The sequence below is a fragment of the Salvelinus namaycush genome, chromosome 4, assembly GCF_016432855.1.
Source record: "Salvelinus namaycush isolate Seneca chromosome 4, SaNama_1.0, whole genome shotgun sequence".
Classification (NCBI taxonomy): domain Eukaryota; kingdom Metazoa; phylum Chordata; class Actinopteri; order Salmoniformes; family Salmonidae; genus Salvelinus; species Salvelinus namaycush.
The window spans coordinates 48,912,983-48,933,720 of NC_052310.1; the positions used below are offsets into that span (position 1 = coordinate 48,912,983).

The following is a 20,738-nucleotide window of genomic DNA, read 5'->3' on the forward strand; positions in this document are numbered from 1 at the left end:
GGAGACTAGTTGGGATTGAGGGAAAGATGAACGAAGCAAAGTACAGAGAGATCCTTGATGAAAACCTGCTCCTTCTCGCTCAGGACCTCAGACTGGGGTGAAGATTCACCTTCCAACAGGACAACGAACCTAAGCAAACAGTCAAGACAACGCAGGAATGGCTTCAGGACATGTCTCTTGACAGGATCTGCAGAGAAGAATGGGAGAAACTTCCCAAATACAGGTGTGCCCAGCTTGTAGCGTCATATCCTTGAAGACTCGAGGCTGTAATCACTGCCAAAGGTGCTTCAACAAAGTACTGAGTGTAGGGTCTGAATACTTATGTAAATGTGATATTTCAGTTGTAGTTTTTTACAACATTTGCAAAAGTTTCTAAAAACCTGTTATTGCTTTGTCATTATGGGGTATTGTGTGTAGATTGATGAGGATAAAAACAATTTTATACCTTTTTGAAGAAGGCTGTAAATAACAAAATGTGGAAAAAGTCAATGGGTCTGAATTCTTTCCGAATGCACTGTACGTAGCATTTCTGGTTGTTTTTTGCCATTTTTAATACAGTGCATAGAAAAAGTCTGCACACCCCTTGCACAGTCTTCAACATTTGCTATCTTGAAATGTTATCTAAAAAGGGATACAACCTACAATGCATTCAGTAATTATTCATACCCCTTGACTTAATCCACATTTGGTTGTATTACAGCCTGAATTCAAAATTGATTTAATAGATGTTTTTCTCTCACCCATCTACACATTTTTTCACTCAAATTTATTGAAAATGAAATACAGAAATATCTCATTTACGTAAGTATTCTTCAACCTCTGTCAAGTTGGTTGCTGATTATTGACAGCCTAACCAGCCATTTTCAAGTCTTGCCACAGATTGTCAAGCCAATATTAGTCAAAACTGTAACCAGACCACTCAGGAACATTCAATGTCATCTTGGTAAGCAACTCCAGTGTATATTTGGCCTTATGGTTCACCTTATTGCCCTGCTGAAAGGTGAATTTGTCTCCCAGTGTCTGCTGGAAAGTAAACTGAAACAGATTTTCCTCTAGAATTTTGCCTGTGCTTACCTCTATTCCATTTCTTTTTATCCCCAAAAACTCCCTAGTCCTTGCCAATGACAAGCATACCCATAACATGATGCAGCCACAACCATGCTTAAAAAATGGTACTCAGTGGTGCGTTGTGTTGGCTTTGTCCCAAAAATAAAACTTTGTATTCAGGAAAAAAAGATAATTGCTTTGCAACCTTTTTTGCCGTTTTACTTTAGTGCGATATTTGTTTTGGAATATTTGTATTCTGTACAGGTTTGTCATTTAGGTTAGTATTTCGGAGTAACTACAATGGTGTTGATCCATCCTCAGTTTTCTCCTATCACAGCCATTTAACTCGGTAACTGTTTTAAAGTCATCCTTGGCCTCATGGTGAAATCCCTGAGCGGTTTCCTTCCTCTCTGTCACGATCGTCATTGTAAGCATACTCAGACCAAAGCGCAGTGTGAAATCGGTTCGACATCTTTTTATTTAAGTGAACTAAACCAAAAAACAATAAAGAATACACGACTAGTGAAGTCTATGCGGTGCTCACAGGCAACTACACAGAAACAAGATCCCACAAAACACAGTGGGGAAATGGCTGCCTAAATATGATCCCCAATCAGAGACAGCGATTAACAGCTGCATCTGATTGGGGACCATACCAGGCCAACATAGAAAATAAAACACCTAGATAAGAACATCCCCCCCTAGTCACACCCGGACCTAACCAAAATAGAGACTAAAAAGGCTCTCTATGGCCAAGGCGTGACAGTACCCCCCCCCCCCCCCCCAAGGTGCGGACTCCAGCCGCAAAACCTGAAACCAACTGGGGAGGGTGGGGGGGTGACTAGTGTCGGTGGCGGCTCCGGTGTGGGTCTCTGCCCCCGCCCAGACCACGGGTCCGGCCATGTAGCCGGGTAGAACGCCGTGCCCGGACTGGGCATCGGCGCAGAGGAGGGCCCCCGCCATGGAGCTGGGCTGGACGCCGCACTCGGACTGGGCACCGGCACCGAGGAAGGATCCGGCCATGGAGCTGAGTTGGCCGCCATGCCTCGACTGGGCATCGGCGCAGAGGAAGGCTCCAGCCTTGGCGCGAGACTGGACGCCGTGCCTGGACTGGGCACCGGCGCAGAGTAAGGCTCCGGCCATGGAGCGGGACTGGACGCCGTGCCTGGACTGGACGTCGGCACAGAGGAAGGCTCCTGCCATGGAGCGGGACTGGACACCGTGCCTGGACTGGGCATTGGCGCAGAGGGAGGCTCCAGCCTAGGAGCGGGAATGGACGCCGTGCCTGGACTGGACATCGGCGCAGAGGAAGGCTCCGGCCTTAGAGCTGGACGTTCTGGAACGTGGACCGTCGCAGGAGGTTCCAGACCGTGGACCGTCGCAGGAGGTTCCGGACCATGGACCGTCATAGGAGGTTCCGGACCGTGTACCGTCGTAGGAGGTTCCGGACTGTGGACCGTCGTAGGAGGTTCCGGACTGTGGACCCTCGGCGGAAGCTCTGGACTGTGAACCGTCGCTGGAAGCTCTGGGCAGTGAACCGTCGCCGGAAGCTCTGGACTGTGGACCGTCACCGGAAGCTCTGGACTGGGGACCTTAGTAGGAGGTCCCGGACTGGGGACCGTCGCCTGAAGCTCTGGAATGGGTACCGTTGCCGGAAGCCTGGTGTGTGGAGCCGGCACAGGTGGCACTGGACTGGTGACACGCACTTCAGGGCAAGTGCGAGGAGCAGGCACAGGACGTACCGGGAAGGCGCACTGGAGACCTAGTGTGTGGAGCCGGTACAGGTGGCACCGGACTGGTGACACGCACTTCAGGGCGAGTGCGAGGAGCTGGCACAGGACGATCTGGGCTGTGGAGGCGCACTGGAGACCTGGTGCGTAGAGGCGGCACACATTGTTCCGGAACGATGACACACTCCGCACAGTGAGTGCGGGGAGCTAGCACAGGACGTACTGGGCTGTGGAGGCGAACTGGAGACTTGGTGAGTAGAGCCGGCACAAATTGTATCGGAACGATGACACACTCTGCACGGTGAGTGTGGGGAGATAGCACAGGACGTACTGGGCTGTGGAGGCGCACTGGAGACCTGGTGCGTAGAGCCGGCACAAATTGTACCGGAACGATGACACACTTCGCACGGCGAGTGCGGGGAGCTGGCACAGGAAGTACTGGGCTGTGAAGGCGTACTGGAGACTTGGTGCGTATAGCCGGCACACATGGTAACGGACAAATGACACGCTCCTCAAGGCGAGTGCGGAGAGCCGACTCAGGTGGCAGCAAACTGATGACACGCTCCTTAGGGCGAATGTTGTGCATCATACACCAACCCAACAACTCTCTCATTTCTCTCTCCTCCAGTTTCTCCATCAGCTCACTGACAGTCTCTGACTCTCTCCGTTCACTCTCCTCCAGTTTCTCCCTCTTCTCCCAGACTGGCTCTGGCTCACTCCTCGGCTCCGCCGACCACCCCGTGTGCCTCCACCCCCAAAAAATGTTGGGCTGTCTTTTGGGCTTTCTATGTGGCCGCGAACCCCGGCGTCGTCGCTGTCCTCCCTTCTCTCCTTGCGTCTGCTTCCACGGAAAGGCTTTTGTCTCCTGCCATAATTTCCTCCCAAGTCCAGGATGTCTTCTCCTCCTTTATCTCCTCCCAAGCCCAGGATACCTTCTCCTCCCGGGCACGCTGCTTGGTCCTGTTGTGGTGGGATTGTCTGTCACGATCGTCGTTGTAAGCATACTCAGACCAAAGCGCAGCGTGAAATCGGTTCTACATCTTTTTATGTAAGTGAACCAAACCAAAAAATAATAAAGAATAGACGACCAGTGAAGTTCATGCAGTGCTCACAGGCAACTACACAGAAACAAGATCCCACAAAACACAGTGGGAAAATGGCTGCCTAAATATGATCCCCAATCAGAGACAGCGATAAACAGCTGCCTCTGACAAACACCTAGATAAGAACACCCCCCCTAGTCACACCCCGACCGAACCAAAATAGAGAATAAAAAGGCTCTCTATGGTCACGGCGTGACACTCTCTGGCAACTGAGTTAGTAAGGATGCCTTTATCTTTGTAGTGACTGGATGTTTTCATACACCATCCAAAGGGTAATTAATAACTTCAGCATGCTCAAAGGGATATTCAATGTCTGCTTTTTTTATTTTACCCATCTGGCAATAGGTGCCCTTCTTTGTGAGGCATTGGAAAACCTCCTGGTCTTTGTGATTGAGTCTGTGTTTGAAATGCACTGCACAATTGAGGGACCTTCCAGATAATTCTATGTGTAGTGCACAGAAATGAGGTAGTCATTCAAAAATAATGTTAAACTATTATTGAGCCACATGCAACTTATGTGAATTGTTAAGCACATTTTTACTCCTGAACTTATTTAGACTTGCCCTAACAAATGGGTTGAATACTTAATGACTCAAGACATTTCTGCTTTTCATTTTTAATTAATTTGTAAACATTTAGAAAAACATATTTCCACTTTGACATTATGGGGTATTGTGAGTAGGCCAGTGATAAAAACGTCCATTTTAAATGCAGGCTGTAACACAACAAAACGTGGGAAAAGTCAAGTGTGTGAATACTTTCTGAAGGTATGTTGTATGTTGCCCTAAAAGTTGTCCAAGGTTAGTAGAATCTTAATCATAATTACTCACAGCTGTAATGGCTGCCAAAGGTGCTTCCATCAAGTATTAACTCTGAGGTGTGAAGACACGGAATCAATACATCCTCATTTAGTATTTTTTGTCACTTGGAACATTTTCTATAATTTTCTTTCACTTTGATTCAGAATCAAAACATGTGATGATGAACCTCACTTCTTCATGTGACCAAGGAAAAGGAAAAGCCCAGTGGAGATCACAGACACTTGATTGTGTTCCACTCAATGCTGGAGAGAAACCGCTAAGGCAAGGACTTTCTTTCTCTTCTCTCCTCTGTGTGTAGCGGAACTTCTACTATATATTGAAGGTATCTATATCTAGTATATATTTCATGTAAACTGTATTGTATATTTTCATTTTGGCCCATTGTGATAATTGTGGCATACAGCAGGTCAGCCACCAGCGGGAGACTCGTGCATACATCACGAGGCGATGGCTCCATCTGCTGGACGTGCCAGGTCTCGACGGGTGCTCCAGGCCAGGACTAATTGGGGCTGATTGGGAGTTGGTGAGTAATCAAGGGCTGATTGCTCACCAGCTGTGCAAGGCCCATAAAGCTGCCAGAAGGGCAACACACAGGGACAGAGTGGGGGAAGAAAGGACTCCCGTATAGTTGGGGACGGTTACAGAGGTAACAGGAGTGAGTGCAGTTTTGATCCCAACAGGATACAGCAAGACCTGGAGCCCAGAAGACGGTATCCCGGAGAGGGTCTCATGGGGGAGACCTACCCTTTTCTTTTTGATTTATTATTTAAATAAACACCCTTGAAACCAAGCTAATCCTACTCTGTCCGTGTCTGATCTGTGTAAACGTCTTGACCAAACTCCCTGGTCTGCCACATAATGTATACAGATAAACAGTAGCCTACTGCAGACAGTTGCTTGGTGATGTTTACTGGGCAAGTATTTTATTGGTTGGACTATACTGTATGCATAATATACAGTAGACCTAATGTAGTTTTGGTTTATTACTATGTAGAGAACAATTAATATTCATGATCAGAAAAGTGAAACTTCAAGTAATTATTTTCATAATCAAAAGTGATAATTCTCAGGTAATTGAATGTGCATTTTACATCTGAGTGCAATGCTAACCATTGATAGTTGTATCATAGTGGGCATTTTCTGCTACCAATGAGCCACACCCAAAGTTCAATTAGTTATCATTGTTTGAATTAACTAGATGTATTGATAACAGTGAACCTAGTGTGTCTAACAAAAGTGTCTAACAAGAGTCAACAGAATGTCCATGTATAAATACCTTGCAGGTGTAAATGGTAACTACTTAGATAAAACACAAGTGATGTGTTTCCTTCCAGTTCAACCTACTGTACTGAAGATGGCACTGTGGTATGTGTTAGGTCAGGATCAAAGTAATATCAAGCTCACTGGGTTTGTACTAGAACAAAGACAGGCAGGCTGGACCTAACACCACAGCTATTAATAGATATACAGGCTGTAGAAATTGAATTACGTGAATCATATTCTCACTCAGACTATAGGCATGACACAAACAACTGCTGACATATTTGTTACAGTACAGGGAATACGCAGGAGAAAAAAACGTGGGAACGAACAAGGCAGGGTTAATAACCACAATGGATATTTGAAATGTTTATAATGCTGTTGTAGCACAAACCAAAGAGCTATTATTATATTGTATTATTTTTCCAGACGATGGATTAATAATAATGGCAATAGCAGACACTTTGAAAGCATACATTATGGTCCGACTATATTATGTGACTAAAAGTGATAGGGAGTTTGAACAGGAATTTTCCATTGCGGTTTGTTTAGTGTCTTAGCTATTGGCTTCTTTGAAAACAAAATCCATCTCATCTGATTGTAAATATGTTTAAATATAAACTGAATGATTCCACTCTCTCTGTTAATTTAGACTGTCCAGCTTGTACCCTCCTGCAGACAGAATGCAGACCATACAGACCGTAGAGACCTAGGTGCTTTTCCTGATGGAGATCTTCTTCACCAGAGCCTTTAAAGACAGGGTGAAAATTAGTGTGACCAACATGTTCCGCAGACAGCAGCAACAACAACATCAACCTCACCGGAGGCTTCCGCCATTCTCTGGACGGGGAGGAGCCTCGCATTGAACATGCTTGGGTGGGTCGCTCATCCAGCAGCCATTATGCAACAGAGCAGATAGGAGGTGGGAGAGAGTGAGCCTGTCAGCCTCCTCTCAGCAACAGAATCCTCATAGCTGCTCGCAACACCGCTGAGCAGGCATGGATTAGTGCTGAGCTCCCAAAGAGCCAGTTCAACAACCCAGGAGCAGCAGCCCCAGCCCCAGCAGCATGGCCTGATTGTCAAGGGGGTCTGCCTGTTTAGGAAGATGGAGAACCAGGAGGCCAAGCAGAGGAAGGCAGCAAGGGAAGATGCCCCCTGTGATGGGGGAGTTGAGGACAGGAACCTGAGAGCTCCAAGAAAGGCAAGTCCAAAGAGGGAGATGGTGGCAAGAAAGAAATCTCAATCGGAAGCCAAAACCTCTGTGTTTTTGGGCATGCGAATCAGGAAGAGTCTGTCAAAGGCAAAGGGGCTGTCCAAGGAGGATATCCTGGATGGCAAGGGGTCCCAGTTGGAGGGAGCTGGTGGGGTCAACCTTAGCCTCTCTGTAGACGAGCTGGGAATGATGTCGGAGGGTGACCCAGAGTATGGCCACTTGACAACGTCGGAGGCGGAGGACGAGGGCCGGAGAACGAGCTCAGAATCAGACGGGGACCTCTACAGCTTCCACTCTGCTATGGATGAGCATGTGGATCTGCTCTCTGACATCCAGCAAGGTATCAGGGAGAATCATGGGAACACTGATGTGGTCCTGGATAGAGTCACTGTCCCTTTGGCTGAGGGGGTCACCTCCCCCACCACAGATGGTGATTTTAAACACCTAGCCCTTGACCCCTCTGACCCACAGGAGGTAGGCTCCACTCTGGGGTCAGACCTGGAAAAGGGACAGGTTGATGAGACACCTGTTGGTACTGATACTGCAGGACCAGACCAAAGTGCTGAGCATAGACAATCAGAGGCAGAGGGAAGGGTTGCATCTGGGGGGAGTCAGATTTAGGTTCACTAAGCGACAGTGTTCCTTCCTCGGCGGACATGGAGGGGAGCAGCGACAGCCCCCTGCCCAAAACCACCAGCACCTACAGCTTCCCAGACACCAACTCCACCACCACGTCCTATGAGAGCGCTGAGGAGACCCAGGACGACCTGGAGAACCCGGTGCTGACCTCCCAGATAACTCAGAGCCAGCGCTTTGGTGGGGCAGGTAGCGCCATCGAGGGGTCCAGGTGCATCAGGTTGGGACCGGACGCAGGTTCATCCAGAAGTGTGAGTAACATGGAACTGACTGTGGAGAGGGAGGAGGAGGGGGACATGGGGAGAGTCTTCCGGTCTCTGAGCAGGAGGAAGAGTAGCTATTCTGTCTCTCTGCTGAAGAGTTACAGTTCCAAAATATCTCTTTCCAGAAGGACGTCCTCCACTAGCTCCACTGTCAAGCCCTGTCCTCCCATCCACCCTACCTACATGAAGATCACCACCAGGCAGCTGACCTCACCCATAGGCTCACCAAGCCAGAGCCCTCGTAGGACGGAGCCAGGCTCTGGGGCAGAATTTGGGGGCCACAAGCCCCAGGGATGGAGAACCCCCAGGCATAGGTCCTGCAGTATCGCCGGGCCTTTCAGTCATTCTGCAGACTGGACCAAGGATCTGGAAGGCCTCAGATTGAGGCATGAGGCCACCACTGACCTCCGGGAGCATGGGGGGTCAGAGAGAGGCTTTCCAGGGGCGAGTCTGACCCTATGCACCAGACAATGCCTCTCAGCTGTCCAGACCACTACCACAGGACCCTATCAAGATGTCTTCTCTGGTAAGTGACTGAGCATAGAGGTACTTCATGAGTTATAGAGTAACATTGGTGGAAAGGAGGTAAATATTGCGGCTAGATGCCTTTTTGCCCAACAGGGATTATGGGATTGTGTAATTATAATTATCATCATGTAAAATTACAATAACCATTAATAAATATTTAGATGTAAATATTAAACATCACGTCATGTAATGTAATAATAATACAGTATATTGAATTTGAAGATCGACCCCTGTAAGAACATACTGTGCTGTTCCTTATTAAGCAGTATGTTGACATGAATATCCTCCTATCTCAGTATTAGTAGGCTACAGAATGCTGATGGTCTGAGGCTCAGCTGTTTTTGGCTCTCAGCTCCTGCAGCAGAGCAGGAAGTGTGAAAATGATCACTCACCCATTGCAATGTCATTCTTTGCCTGACTGTCTGGGAGGGATACACACACCCACAATCACACTCCTTCACATTTGCACAGCACTACTATAGCTACCTATTCAGATCATTCCTTGATACAGTGGTAGGTTGCTATGTCTTGCCCAAGATTTGAGCTGTCAAGCTTGATGATTAGTTTATCACTCTATCCGGTCAGCCAGACCATCTTGTTATCCAGTGTGGCCCTGGTTTACCTCAGCTATTGGAGTAATCAGTCATGTGACATGGATATGTTTCAGAGGACATCAATAGCAGAGTTTAAATTGGACAGGTCACTAGCCTATAAACTGTTTTGCTGGTGCTGTTGTTGTTCTTTGTTCATGTGTGTCACTTTTATTCCTTTGGATAAGGTTGTTCATCATAATACTGTATGTGTATCTAAAAGAGTGGTGGCTATTGCATGAAATAGGAGCAACATCATATTTTAGCAATCATTTCGATTTCTTCATGTTCTTTTAATCACACTGCTAGATAGCTAAAATAGCTTTTCATTTTTACCTGATCATAATCCAACAAACATCCGCTGCGAGGACCAGAATTAGTTTTATATCGCTAAATGTTTTTTTGCTACCTCGCGAACAAGATCCAATTGTATTCACAGCGCGGTTAAAACCTAGTTTGCAGCGTCGCGACGGATAAAACTTTTATATTCCTTCATTGTTAGTGGTATGTAATTGAAATTTGCCTCTATTTTCATTAAGAAATGTGACATTTAAACCTATTTTTTTTCCTGTGGCTCACATGTTTTAGCGCTAATTCAAGTTATAACATGTTTATAATAGCATTAGAGAGGATTTATAGTATGACTGTTTTAAATGAATCACCTGCCAGTAGAACATGGATCAGTAGGGGAGTATTTCTGCTCACCAAAGGCTCCTCTGGTCACAATGCCATGACTTGTGAGCTCTCTGGATTACAAAATCAGGCCTTCCCTGTCTCTGTCTAGGACTGTTCACAGATTTTTAGATTATCACAGTGATTTCTATAATAATTCCACCATCTACGACTCTATAATAATCCCATCATCTATGACTTTCTCCATCACTTTCATACCACACACAGCTGAGCAATGTGGTATGACTATTCCTCCTCTCCTCCTAAGGCGGATTGACCAGGATGGTCCTGATAAATAGTGTTATTTTGATGGTTTGTACAGTACTGTTTAAATGCCAACTGTTAATGTGAAGGTTAAACCGTGGCATTTGCAGAAAGACATTTTCATCATGTGATTTCTAAGAAGGTGCCCTCTTTTGGCCTCCTCAGGACCAATACATGTTGTGCAGAGCAGTTGAAAATACAGTATATATAAAATAATAATACCAACACAATACTGTTTTACAATACTATATTTAAGTGTTAATGCCAGAGAAAGCCGGTGTTTGGAGGATATATTTCCACGGGTGTTGTTAGGCACGAGACGAAATAACACACAGTGATACATTAGCTACTTAGTGGGAGCTAAAACTATCCATACAAATTGTATCTGGTTTTGTTTCAGCATTTTGTAGGATAATCAGCACATGTCCTCCTCTCTCCCCATGTAATGATGCAGATCAAAAGCTCGTGGCTGAATCTGAATCTGACATCTGACATATCACCCTAAAAAAGCCCACTGCTCTATCATCAATATTCATGTCTTTATCTGCAGTATCTATATCTTCATAACAGTGTCATCCCTAGATATCTGTTGTCTGAATCTCGCTTTCTTTCTTTCTCTCTCTCTCTCTCCCCCCAGGTCTCGCCCTGTTGGAGCGTCTATGTCTGCAGGAGGGGGAGGGAGCGAACGATGAGGCGGAGAGATTGTGTTGTCGTATGATGGGCCTGGGGCTGCTGCAGCCCCTTAGTGACATTTTCAGAGAGCAGCATGAAGACATTGTCAGTCCAGTCACAGCCACCTTTAATGTGAGATCCAACTCTTTACTTAAGCACATCGTTTCACTGTTGCCATTTCAACAAATATCACACTGATCATAGTTAGTATTGTTCACTGAATGAGAGTACATGAAAAAAATGGGTTATGTATCAACTACAGTATCGACCATCTACCACCCTATCTACTCTACCTTTTAATCTTTTAGCATTCCATTATGTTGAGAACTGTTCTTATGGACAGGCTTACCATATGAAAGCTGATTTCATTAATGTAAAAATTATTTTCCAAGTAACACTTCACAGATGTAATCTCATGTGTGTGATTATAATAAATCCTGCATAGTTCGTCAGGCACGCACGCTGTCAGTGCCATTTTTATCACATGCCCGTGGCAGCTGAATCCACTCAGGTGTAAGGTTCTTAGGCTGAGGATTCAAATATAGATTTCGCGACTTATTATTTTTTCATGACTAGAAATAGATGTCATATATTTTCTGTTAGCATGCATGTGTGTGTATGCATGCGTGTATAAGTGTGTATGGGTATGTGTGTGCTCCCTGTTGCAGTATCTTCATAGGGACTGAAATTTGTGTCGTGCAGCAATGGGTTGTCATGTTTCCTTCATTGGTGTGCCATGTTATCAGAGCTGCTTTTCTTTTGCTCAGCCACCAAAGCAGAATTCGTATCTGAACAGTTGAGCATTTGTCTGTGTGTGTCTGTGTGTGTCGTGTGTGTGTGTTTCACAGAATGACTGTTTGTAAGGCGTGAGTGTGTGTGTGTGTGTCACAGAATGACTGTTTGTAAGGCGTGTGTGTGTGTGTGTGTGTCTTGAATGAAAGCATGTGTCAATTTGTGCCTGTTTATATTGTACTATATTGGTGTGTGTGCATACATTTCAGGGACGTTCTGTATTTCTATGTGAGTTCGTGTGCATGTTATGTCTGAGTGTTTGTGACAATGTGTTTATGTACAGTGCCAGTCAAAAGTTTGGACACACCTACTCATTCCAGCAACCGTTTTCCATGATGACAGCTTTGCACAGTCTTGGCATTCTCTCTACCAGCTTCATATCAAATGCTTTTCCAACAGTCTTGAACGAGTTCCCACATATGCTGAGCACTTGTTGGCTGCTTTTCCTTCACTATGCAGTCCAACTCATCCCAAACATCTCAATTGGGTTGAGGTCAGGTGATTGTGGAGGCCAGGTCATCTGATGCAGCACTCCATCACTCTCCTTCTTGGTCAAATAGCCCTTACACAGCCTGGAGGTGTGTTTTGGGTCATTGCGCTGTTGAAAAACAAATGACAGTCCCACTAAGCGCAAACCAGATGGGATGGCGTATCGCTGCAGAATGCTGTGGTAGCCATGCTGGATAAGTGCGCCTTGAATAATAAATAATTCCCACGACAATGTCACCAGCAAAACACCCCCACACATCACACCACCTCTTCCATTCTTCACGGTGGGAACCACACATGCAGAGATCATCCGTTCACCTACTCTGCATCTCACAAAGACACGCGGTTGGAACCAAAAATCTCACATTTGGACTCATCAGACCAACGGACAGACTCCCACCGGTCTAATGTCCATTGCTTGTGTTTCTTGGCCCAAGCAAGTCTCTTCTTATTCTTGTTGTCCTTTAATAATGGTTTCTTTGCAGCAATTAGACCATGAAGGCCTGATTGACGCAGTCTCCTCTGAACAGTTGATGTTGAGATGTGTCTGTTACATTTATTTGTGCTGCAATCTGAGGTACAGTTAACTATAATGAACTTATCCTCCGCAGCAGACGTAACTCAGGGTCTTCCTTTCCTGTGGCGGTCCTCAAGCTAGTGTCATCATAGCACTTGATGGTTTTTGCAACTGATCTTGAAGAAACTTTCAAAGTTATTGAAATGTTCTACATTGACGGACCTTCATGTCTTAAAGTAATGATGGACTGTTGTATTACTCTTTGCTTATTTGAGCTGTTCTTGACATAATATGGACTTGGTCTTTTACCAAATAGGGCTATCTTCTGTATACCACCCCTACCTGGTCACAACACAACTGATTGGCTCAAACGCATTAAGAAGGAAAGAAATTCCACAAATGAACTTTTAACAAGGCACACCTGTTAATTGAAATGCATTCCAGATGTGCAAAGCTGTCACCAAGGCAAAAAGTGGCTACTTTGAAGAATCTCAAATATAAAATATAATTGTATATTCATAGTTTTGATGTCTTCACTATTATTTTACAATGTAGAAAATAGTACAAATAATGAAAAACCCTGGAATGAGTTGGTGTTTCCAAACTTTTGACTGGCACTGTACATAAACACATTGTCACAAACACTCAGACATAACATGCACACAAACTCACATAGAAATACAGAACTTCCCTGAAACGTATGCACACTAACAAACAGGCACACACATGTTTTCATTCAGTACCTACACACACACGCATGCATGCCTTAAACTGTCATTATGTGACACACACACACACACACACACATACACTGCTTGCGTAGAACATCTGCTTACCGCGTTGCATAAGAGCCCCATGTTCCCAGGGCTCAGGCTGCACTTACCCAGCAGAATGCTCACTGTGCCTGGGTTGGTAAAAGCATTTTGTCCCCTCTCACTGTCTCTACCTGGTCCAGGGATTGGACCCCCAGCTCTGGATTATTCAACTTGACCAGAGTCAACATCTCCCCGTGTCTTTTGACAATGCTGCTCTCTCTCACCCATTGTTCTCCCTTCTCTCTCTTTTGTCTCTCTCTCTCACTCAATCTCTTGCCCTTTTTTCTTTCCTTTCTCCTGTTTTTGTAATGCTACTCTTTCATTCTCTCTCTCTCTCTCTCTCTCTCTCTCTCCCTCTCTCTCACACACACTGTCCTCTCCCCTGTAAAAAATAGACAGCCTTGAATGACTCCATGAGATATAATCCCTCTCTAGTGATCAGCAATGTCTCTAGGGAGAAAATATGGATACCTTTTATTAAGGTTGATGTTTTAGAGTAGGAGGCTATGACAGGTTTTGATCATGTTTTCATCTGGGTCTGTTCTGTAGTTGTGATTCTAGCTTCAGCTAAAGCTGGGGTTCTGGTTAATGTTTTGTTCTGGCAATAACTGCACAGAGAAAGTGATACCTAAGGTCAGCTCTCAGACTGGAACAAATTGCGTATTTGTCCCTAAAGTGTAGACACACACTCATAAACACACACACACTTGACATGCACAGGGTTGGAATGGCTTGAGATTCTTACATAGATGGATAGTCATTATGTAATGGTCTCTGAATTATGATTTGGAATACGTTCAGATTCATACTAAATTGGGCCCTTAGAATTGCCCAATTCTATGTGGTTATGTAGTCAATATCATATTACTGTGCCGTGCTGAAACTGCTTGCTACAGTGGAAACCATTCACAGCCATTTCCCAGGAAAATAATTTGTTCAGTTGTTAAGGAATACACTCTCATGCATTAAGAGGAACTAATAGAATATACAGTAACAAGAACACTTTTCATACCTCAGATGAATGTGATTGGCTTTGAAGGTGGTGTTAACTTTTAGCTTCTCGCAATTTGCCAGAGGTTGCATTCTACTATAGGGAGCCTTGTGCTTAGCAAACACTGTACCTTACCTCACTTTTTAAAAGTAGACATTTGTATTCGTGCAATTCGGAAAGTAAAAGCCCTCTCTATTTGTGTCATGTCCTGACCGTAGAGAGCTTTTTATGTCTCTATTTTGGTTTGGTCAGGGTGTGATTTGGGTGGGCATTCTATGTTCACTTTCTATGTTTTGTATTTCTTTGTTGTTTGGCCGGGTGTGGTTCTCAATCAGAGGCTGTCTATCGTTGTCTCTGATTGAGAACCATACTTAGGTAGCTTTTTCCCACATGGTTTTTGTGGGTAGTTGTTTTCTGTTTTTGTGTCTGCACCAGACAGAACTGTTTCGTGTTGTTACATTTTGTTATTTTGTCTCAGCGTTCAGTTTTTTTAAATAAATAATCATGAACACTTCCCACGCTGCGCTTTGGTCCACACCTTCTTCATACGACGACCGTTACAATTTGGCATTGTTGGTGAATGTCATCTGAACTGGAATCAACAGACATTGGTCATCTGGATTGCTTTATTGATTTATTCCTTGAAGATAAGTAAATTTGATTTCCTGTTTGTCTGTCAGCTATTGACTGTACATTAAATAGATATCTGCCCTTTTGTCTGTCCGCTGTCCTCTTTTGGACAATTTCTTTATTTGTGTGTATAAGTAAACCAAATCAATTTAAATTATGTTGGTAAAATGTTCCGGTTATGATCACCTGTAGTATTCACCTGGTTATTATATGGTGTTACTACAGTATATGGTACTGTGTTACTGTGAATAAAATATAGATCTAAAAGTAGATGCTGAAAAATGCATGTTCATTGCCTTCTCTCCCCCAGGAGGACCAGCTATATACCTGGGCTACTTTTGGCCTGCCCTTCCACCTCTGGGTGCCCCATGAAGGGCATACCCCAGGCCGCATCAAGGCCTTGTGGCCCCCTCCACAGCCAGCTCAGGTATGTTATCAACACTGTTTTTGTTGTGTACCACCTCAAGCAGAGCTCCAGATAAGAACATTTGTTCAAACAGCATGACATTGTAAATGTTTTGCCACATTCAACTGAATGGATAATTACTGTGAATGGCTCAGGAGGATAACAGATCTTTGTAGTTTGCTCTTACAACTGTAAGTGAACGAATACCCAGTCCCAGACAGGTTTTGATACAATACTGTCCTCTTGTGGTTATATTTTGTATAATGACAGAGCATGTAGATATCACTCCTGTTCTTCCAACAGAGGTCAGGCTTATCCTATAATAACTATACAGGTTTCATAAGTATTCACCCACCTTGAATTTTTTCACATTTCTGTGTAATTACAAAATGGGATTGCTATAGATTTAATTGTGTTTTCTTTTTGCAATTGATCTACACAAAATAATCCATGATGTCAAAGTAAAAAGAAAGTTCTACAAAGGTTTATAAATTAATGTAAATTAAATAAATAAAACATAGTTGTTGCATAAGTATTCACCCCCTTTGTTTAGGTAAGCCTAAATTAGTTCAGGAGTAAAATATGGCTGAACAAATCACATAATAAGTTACATGGACTCACTCTGTGTGAAATCATAGGGATCGACATGATTTTTTAATGACTACCCAATCCTCTGTCCCCCATACTTACAACATCTGTAAGGTCCCTCAGTCAAGTTTTGAATTTCAAGCACAGATTCAACTACAAAGTAAGGGGAGCTTTTCGAAAGCCTCATGTAAAGAAGGGCAGTGATTGGTAGACGGGTAACAATAACAAATCAGACATTGAATATCTCTTTAATATATGGTCAAGTTAATAATTATGCTGTGGATGAAACCACCTAGACACAACAAAGATACAGTTGTCCTTGTGAGCTGAGCTGCAAGATAGGAAGGACACTGATCAGGGGTTCATGAAATCAATAATTTGCTAGTAACAGACATTCATATTCTGGCAATCTCTGAAACTCACTTAGATAATACCTTTGATGAAACAGTGGTAGCAATACATGGTTATACGATCTACAGAAAATACAGAAATGCCAAAGGTGGAGGTGTGGCTGTTTATATTCAGAACCACATTCCTGTAAAGCTTAGACAGGATCTCATTAAATACTGTTGAAGTAATATGGCTACAGGTTAATCTGTCTCATCTAAAGCCCATTCTGGTGGGAAGCTGCTATAGACCACCAAATGCTAACAGTCAGTATCTGGATAACATGTGTGAAATGCTTGATAATGTATGTGATATAAATAGAGGTATATTTTCTGGGTGATTTAAATATTGACTGGCTTTCATCAGGCTGCTCACTCAAGAGAAAGCTTCAAACTAGTGCCTGCAACCTGGTTCAGGTTATCAATTTTTTTTTAACCTTTATATAACTAGGCAAGTCAGTTAAGAACAAATTCGTATTTTCAATGACAGCATAGGAACAGTGCCTTGTTCAAGGGCAGATTGACAGAACGACAGATTTGTACCTTGTTAGCTCGGGGATTTGATCTTGCAACCTTTCGGTTACTAGTCCAACGCTCTGACCACTAGGATACGCTGCCACCCCAATCAACCTACCAGGTTAGTTACAAAAAGCACAGGACTGAAATCATCAACATGTATTGATAACATCTTTACTAATGCTGCAGAAATTTGTTAGAAAGCAGTATCCAAATACATCGGATGTAGTGATCGCAATATAGTAGCAATATCTAGGAAAACCAAAGTTCCAAAGGCTGGGACTAATATCGTTTATAAGAGGCCATACAATACGATTTGTAGCGATTCTTATGTTGCTGATGAAAATAATATTTGTTGGTCCGTGGTGTGTTATGAGGAGCTACCAGACGCTGCACTTGACACTTCTATGAATTTGCTTATCCCAGTTAAATAATAAGCATGCACCCATTTAAGAAAATGACTGTAAAACCTGTTAAATTATTAAAAAGAAGAAGCTACACTATGAAACAAAGATAAATTACATAAATAATGATTGTAAAAAGCTTTGGAGCACCTACGCTCCGTCATTGATTGAATCAGATGGCTCCTTCATCACAAAACCCACTGATATTGCCAACTACTTTAATCATTTTTTCATTGACAAGATTATTAAACTTAGGCATGACATGCCAGCAACAAGGCCAAGTATCAGACCAAATTATGAAAGACAAGCATTGATATTTTGAATTCCATAAAGTGTGGAAGAGGTGAAAAAATGATTATTGTCTATGAACAATGACAAGCCACCAGGGTCTGACAACTTGGATTGAAAATTATTGAGGATAATAGCGGACGATATTGCCAGTCCTATTTGCCATATCTTCAATTTAAGCCTACTAGAAAGTGTGTGACCTCAGGCCTGGAGGGAAGCAAAAGTTATTCCCTTACCTAAGGATAGTAAAGCCCCCTTTACTGTCTCAAATAGTTGACCAATCAGCCTGTTAACAACCTTTGTAAACTATTGGGGAAAATTGTGTTTTACAGGATACATGCCCGGCCTCTAGTTCACCAGGCTTATGGGGGCACACCTGTCACCATCATTACACGCATCAGCGCATAATGACACTTACCTGGACTCATCACCTCCTTGATTACCTACCCTATATATGTCACTCCCTTTGGTTTCTTCCCCAGGCGTCATTGTTTCTGTTTCGTGTCTGTGTGTTCGGGTTTCTTTTGTATTATGTTTTGTTTATTGATTAAATTATTCACTCCCTGAACTTGATGACAAACTTTCAGCACACGTTATAGGGAAGGACATTGAACAAGCACAGCACTATGACTGATGATTGGCTGATAGAAATAGATAATAAAACGATTGTTGGGCTGTTTGCCTCAGCAGCAGCTAATGGGGATCCATAATAAATACCATGAGGGCATGGTGACAGAGTTCAATGGCTGTGATGGGAGAGAACTGAGAATGCATCAACAACATTGTAGTTACTCCACAATAATGACCTAAATGCCAGTGAAAAGTGTCTTGTAGGCACTAAAGTTGTACTGCAAGAAAATACTGCAAAGGAATACACTTAATGTCCTAAATGCAAAGCCTTATGTTTGGGGCAATCCAACACAACACTTCACTGACTAACTGCCTCCTTATTTCCAAGCATGGTGGTGGCTGCATCATGTTATGGGTATGCTTGACATTGGCATAGACAGGAGTTTTTCAGGATAAAAAGAAATGGAATGGAGTTAAGCACAAGTAAAATCCTAGAGTAAAACCTGCTTCAGTCTGCTTTACACCAGACACCGGGAGAGGAATTCACCTTTCAGCAGGACAATAACCTACAATACAAAGCCAAATCTATACTGGAGTTGTGTACCAAGAAGACAGTGAATGTTCCTGAGTGGCCAAGTTATCATTTTGACTTGAATCTGCTTGAAAATCTATGGCCAGACGTGAAAATTGCTATCTAGCCATGAACCCCAACACCATGACAGCCACATCTTCAAGTTCTTCAAGCTCTATCTAATGAAAGTATATTAGTGTTTCATTCATCACTTTGACATTACATAGTTTTTTGTGTAGACCGTTGACAAAATATATATATACATTTTAAACCCATTTAGTAACACAATAAAATGTGAAGAATTCCATGATACGTAGGTCATTGTCAGAAGAAGGTCTATTCTTGATGTCCTGTTGAGCTTTTTAGCTTGTAATGGTATCCTGAACTTCACTTAAAAATATTTGAACTGTAAGCTCAACACAAACTGTAGAGTAACTATAGACATGGCTGGAATATGTGCATCTAACTCTGGGCTCTGCACTCTTCACAAGGCCTCTTTGCAGCTCATTGAGACTTTGATCGCCTTGTGGGTTAAATCTTCGAAGAGTCTCCCCATCTCTGTTCTATCTACCCAGGAGCTACAAGAATGGAGTCTAGACATGTGGCCTTCCCTGATCCTGACCTTACCCTCAACTTACAATGGTCCATAACCCTGCAACCAAACGCGCTCAGTTGTGGGTGTTTACCCTTTTCACTCAGGGTGTGGCGTGTCACATCCACTAGGTTTTAAGTCTGAGAAATTATTCAAAATATAGCTTTTTTGTGAGCATGTGGTATACTAGGCCTAGAAGGCACATTCCTTAAAGTGTTAATGTAATCCTGCTTGACAGTTTACATCCTTCAAGAAGGGCTTCAAAACATCACTTCATGTAATATTAATATGTACAATGTTTTGTATTTTTTATTGCTGCTGCTGGAAGAGTGGGTCTGAAATAATTTTTTCCTGACAGAATTCATCAAAGTCAGGGAATCTGTCACAAGAGGATAATGGCAGTGATATTCCAGGGCTGGAGCAGATCATCAATGACTTGAGGATAAAGATTGCAGCACTGGAAATACAGCATGCATCTCTGGAGATGGAGGTCCACTCTAAGGAGAGTGGGGATAGGGACAATACTGTGGCCTTAGGGGGTGTCAACCACACATGGAAGAAGAGGATGGAGGTGTCCGTACAGACATCACCTGTGAAGGAGGGCTTTAGATTTGAAGTGCCTTTCAAGGGAGGGTCAATCCCCTCAGCCTCTGTCCCACTGATCTCCTCCTCCTCCCTCCCCAACCCTGGCTTTGTCTGTATCTGCCAACAGCAGCAGCAGAGTGGTACCCAGCCACCACCTCCCCCCACCCCAGATATACCCCCTCCTCTTCTTCCTCCTCCCCCTCATCCTTTACCTCAGCTCTCTGGAGGGCCAACACCACCCCCTCTCTCTGGTGGGGCTGGTCCTCCTCCTCCCCTTCCTCCTCCTTTACCTGGTATGTGCAGAACCTGTCCCCCACCTCCACCCCCTCCCCTGCAGAGCTTTGGACCTCCACCCCCTCTACCAGGTATGGGCCCCCCTCCTCCGCCCACACCCCCCAGCAGTGGACCTCCATCTACCCCAGGCTTTGGCCCTCCTCCCCCTCCCGGAGGTTTCATGGCCTCCATGGCCCAGGAGGCTGGACCCCAGAAGGCCCCCATCGAGCCCCCCAAGCCCATGAAGCCTCTCTACTGGACCAGGATCCAGCTGCATTCTAAAAAGTAATTACTAGTCCACTTTAGTCCAATCACTTTAGATATACACTGAGTGTACAAAATAGCCTCAATTCGTCAGGGAATGGCATTCCACAGGGATGCTGGCCCATGTTGACTCCAATGCTTCCCACAGTTGTGTCAAGTTGACTGGATGTCCTTTGGGTGGTGGGCCATTCTTGATACACACGGGAAACTGCTAAGCGTCAAAAACCCAGCAACGTTGCAGTTCTTGACACAAACCGGTGCG

The 20,738-nt window shown here is 44.1% G+C and overlaps 1 protein-coding gene across 1 annotated transcript in view; it reads left to right on the forward strand.

The window, feature by feature from the left end:
• The first annotated feature begins 7,830 nt into the window (after positions 1-7,830).
• Positions 7,831-20,738, forward strand: part of LOC120045904 (formin-2-like) — a 75,517-nt gene continuing 62,609 nt past the window's right edge. The window contains exons 1-4 of the mRNA XM_038990833.1: positions 7,831-8,599; positions 10,765-10,931; positions 15,344-15,460; positions 19,713-20,497. Of these exons, the coding sequence (XP_038846761.1) occupies positions 7,831-8,599; positions 10,765-10,931; positions 15,344-15,460; positions 19,713-20,497 (1,838 nt within the window). The remainder of the gene's footprint in view (positions 8,600-10,764; positions 10,932-15,343; positions 15,461-19,712; positions 20,498-20,738) is intronic.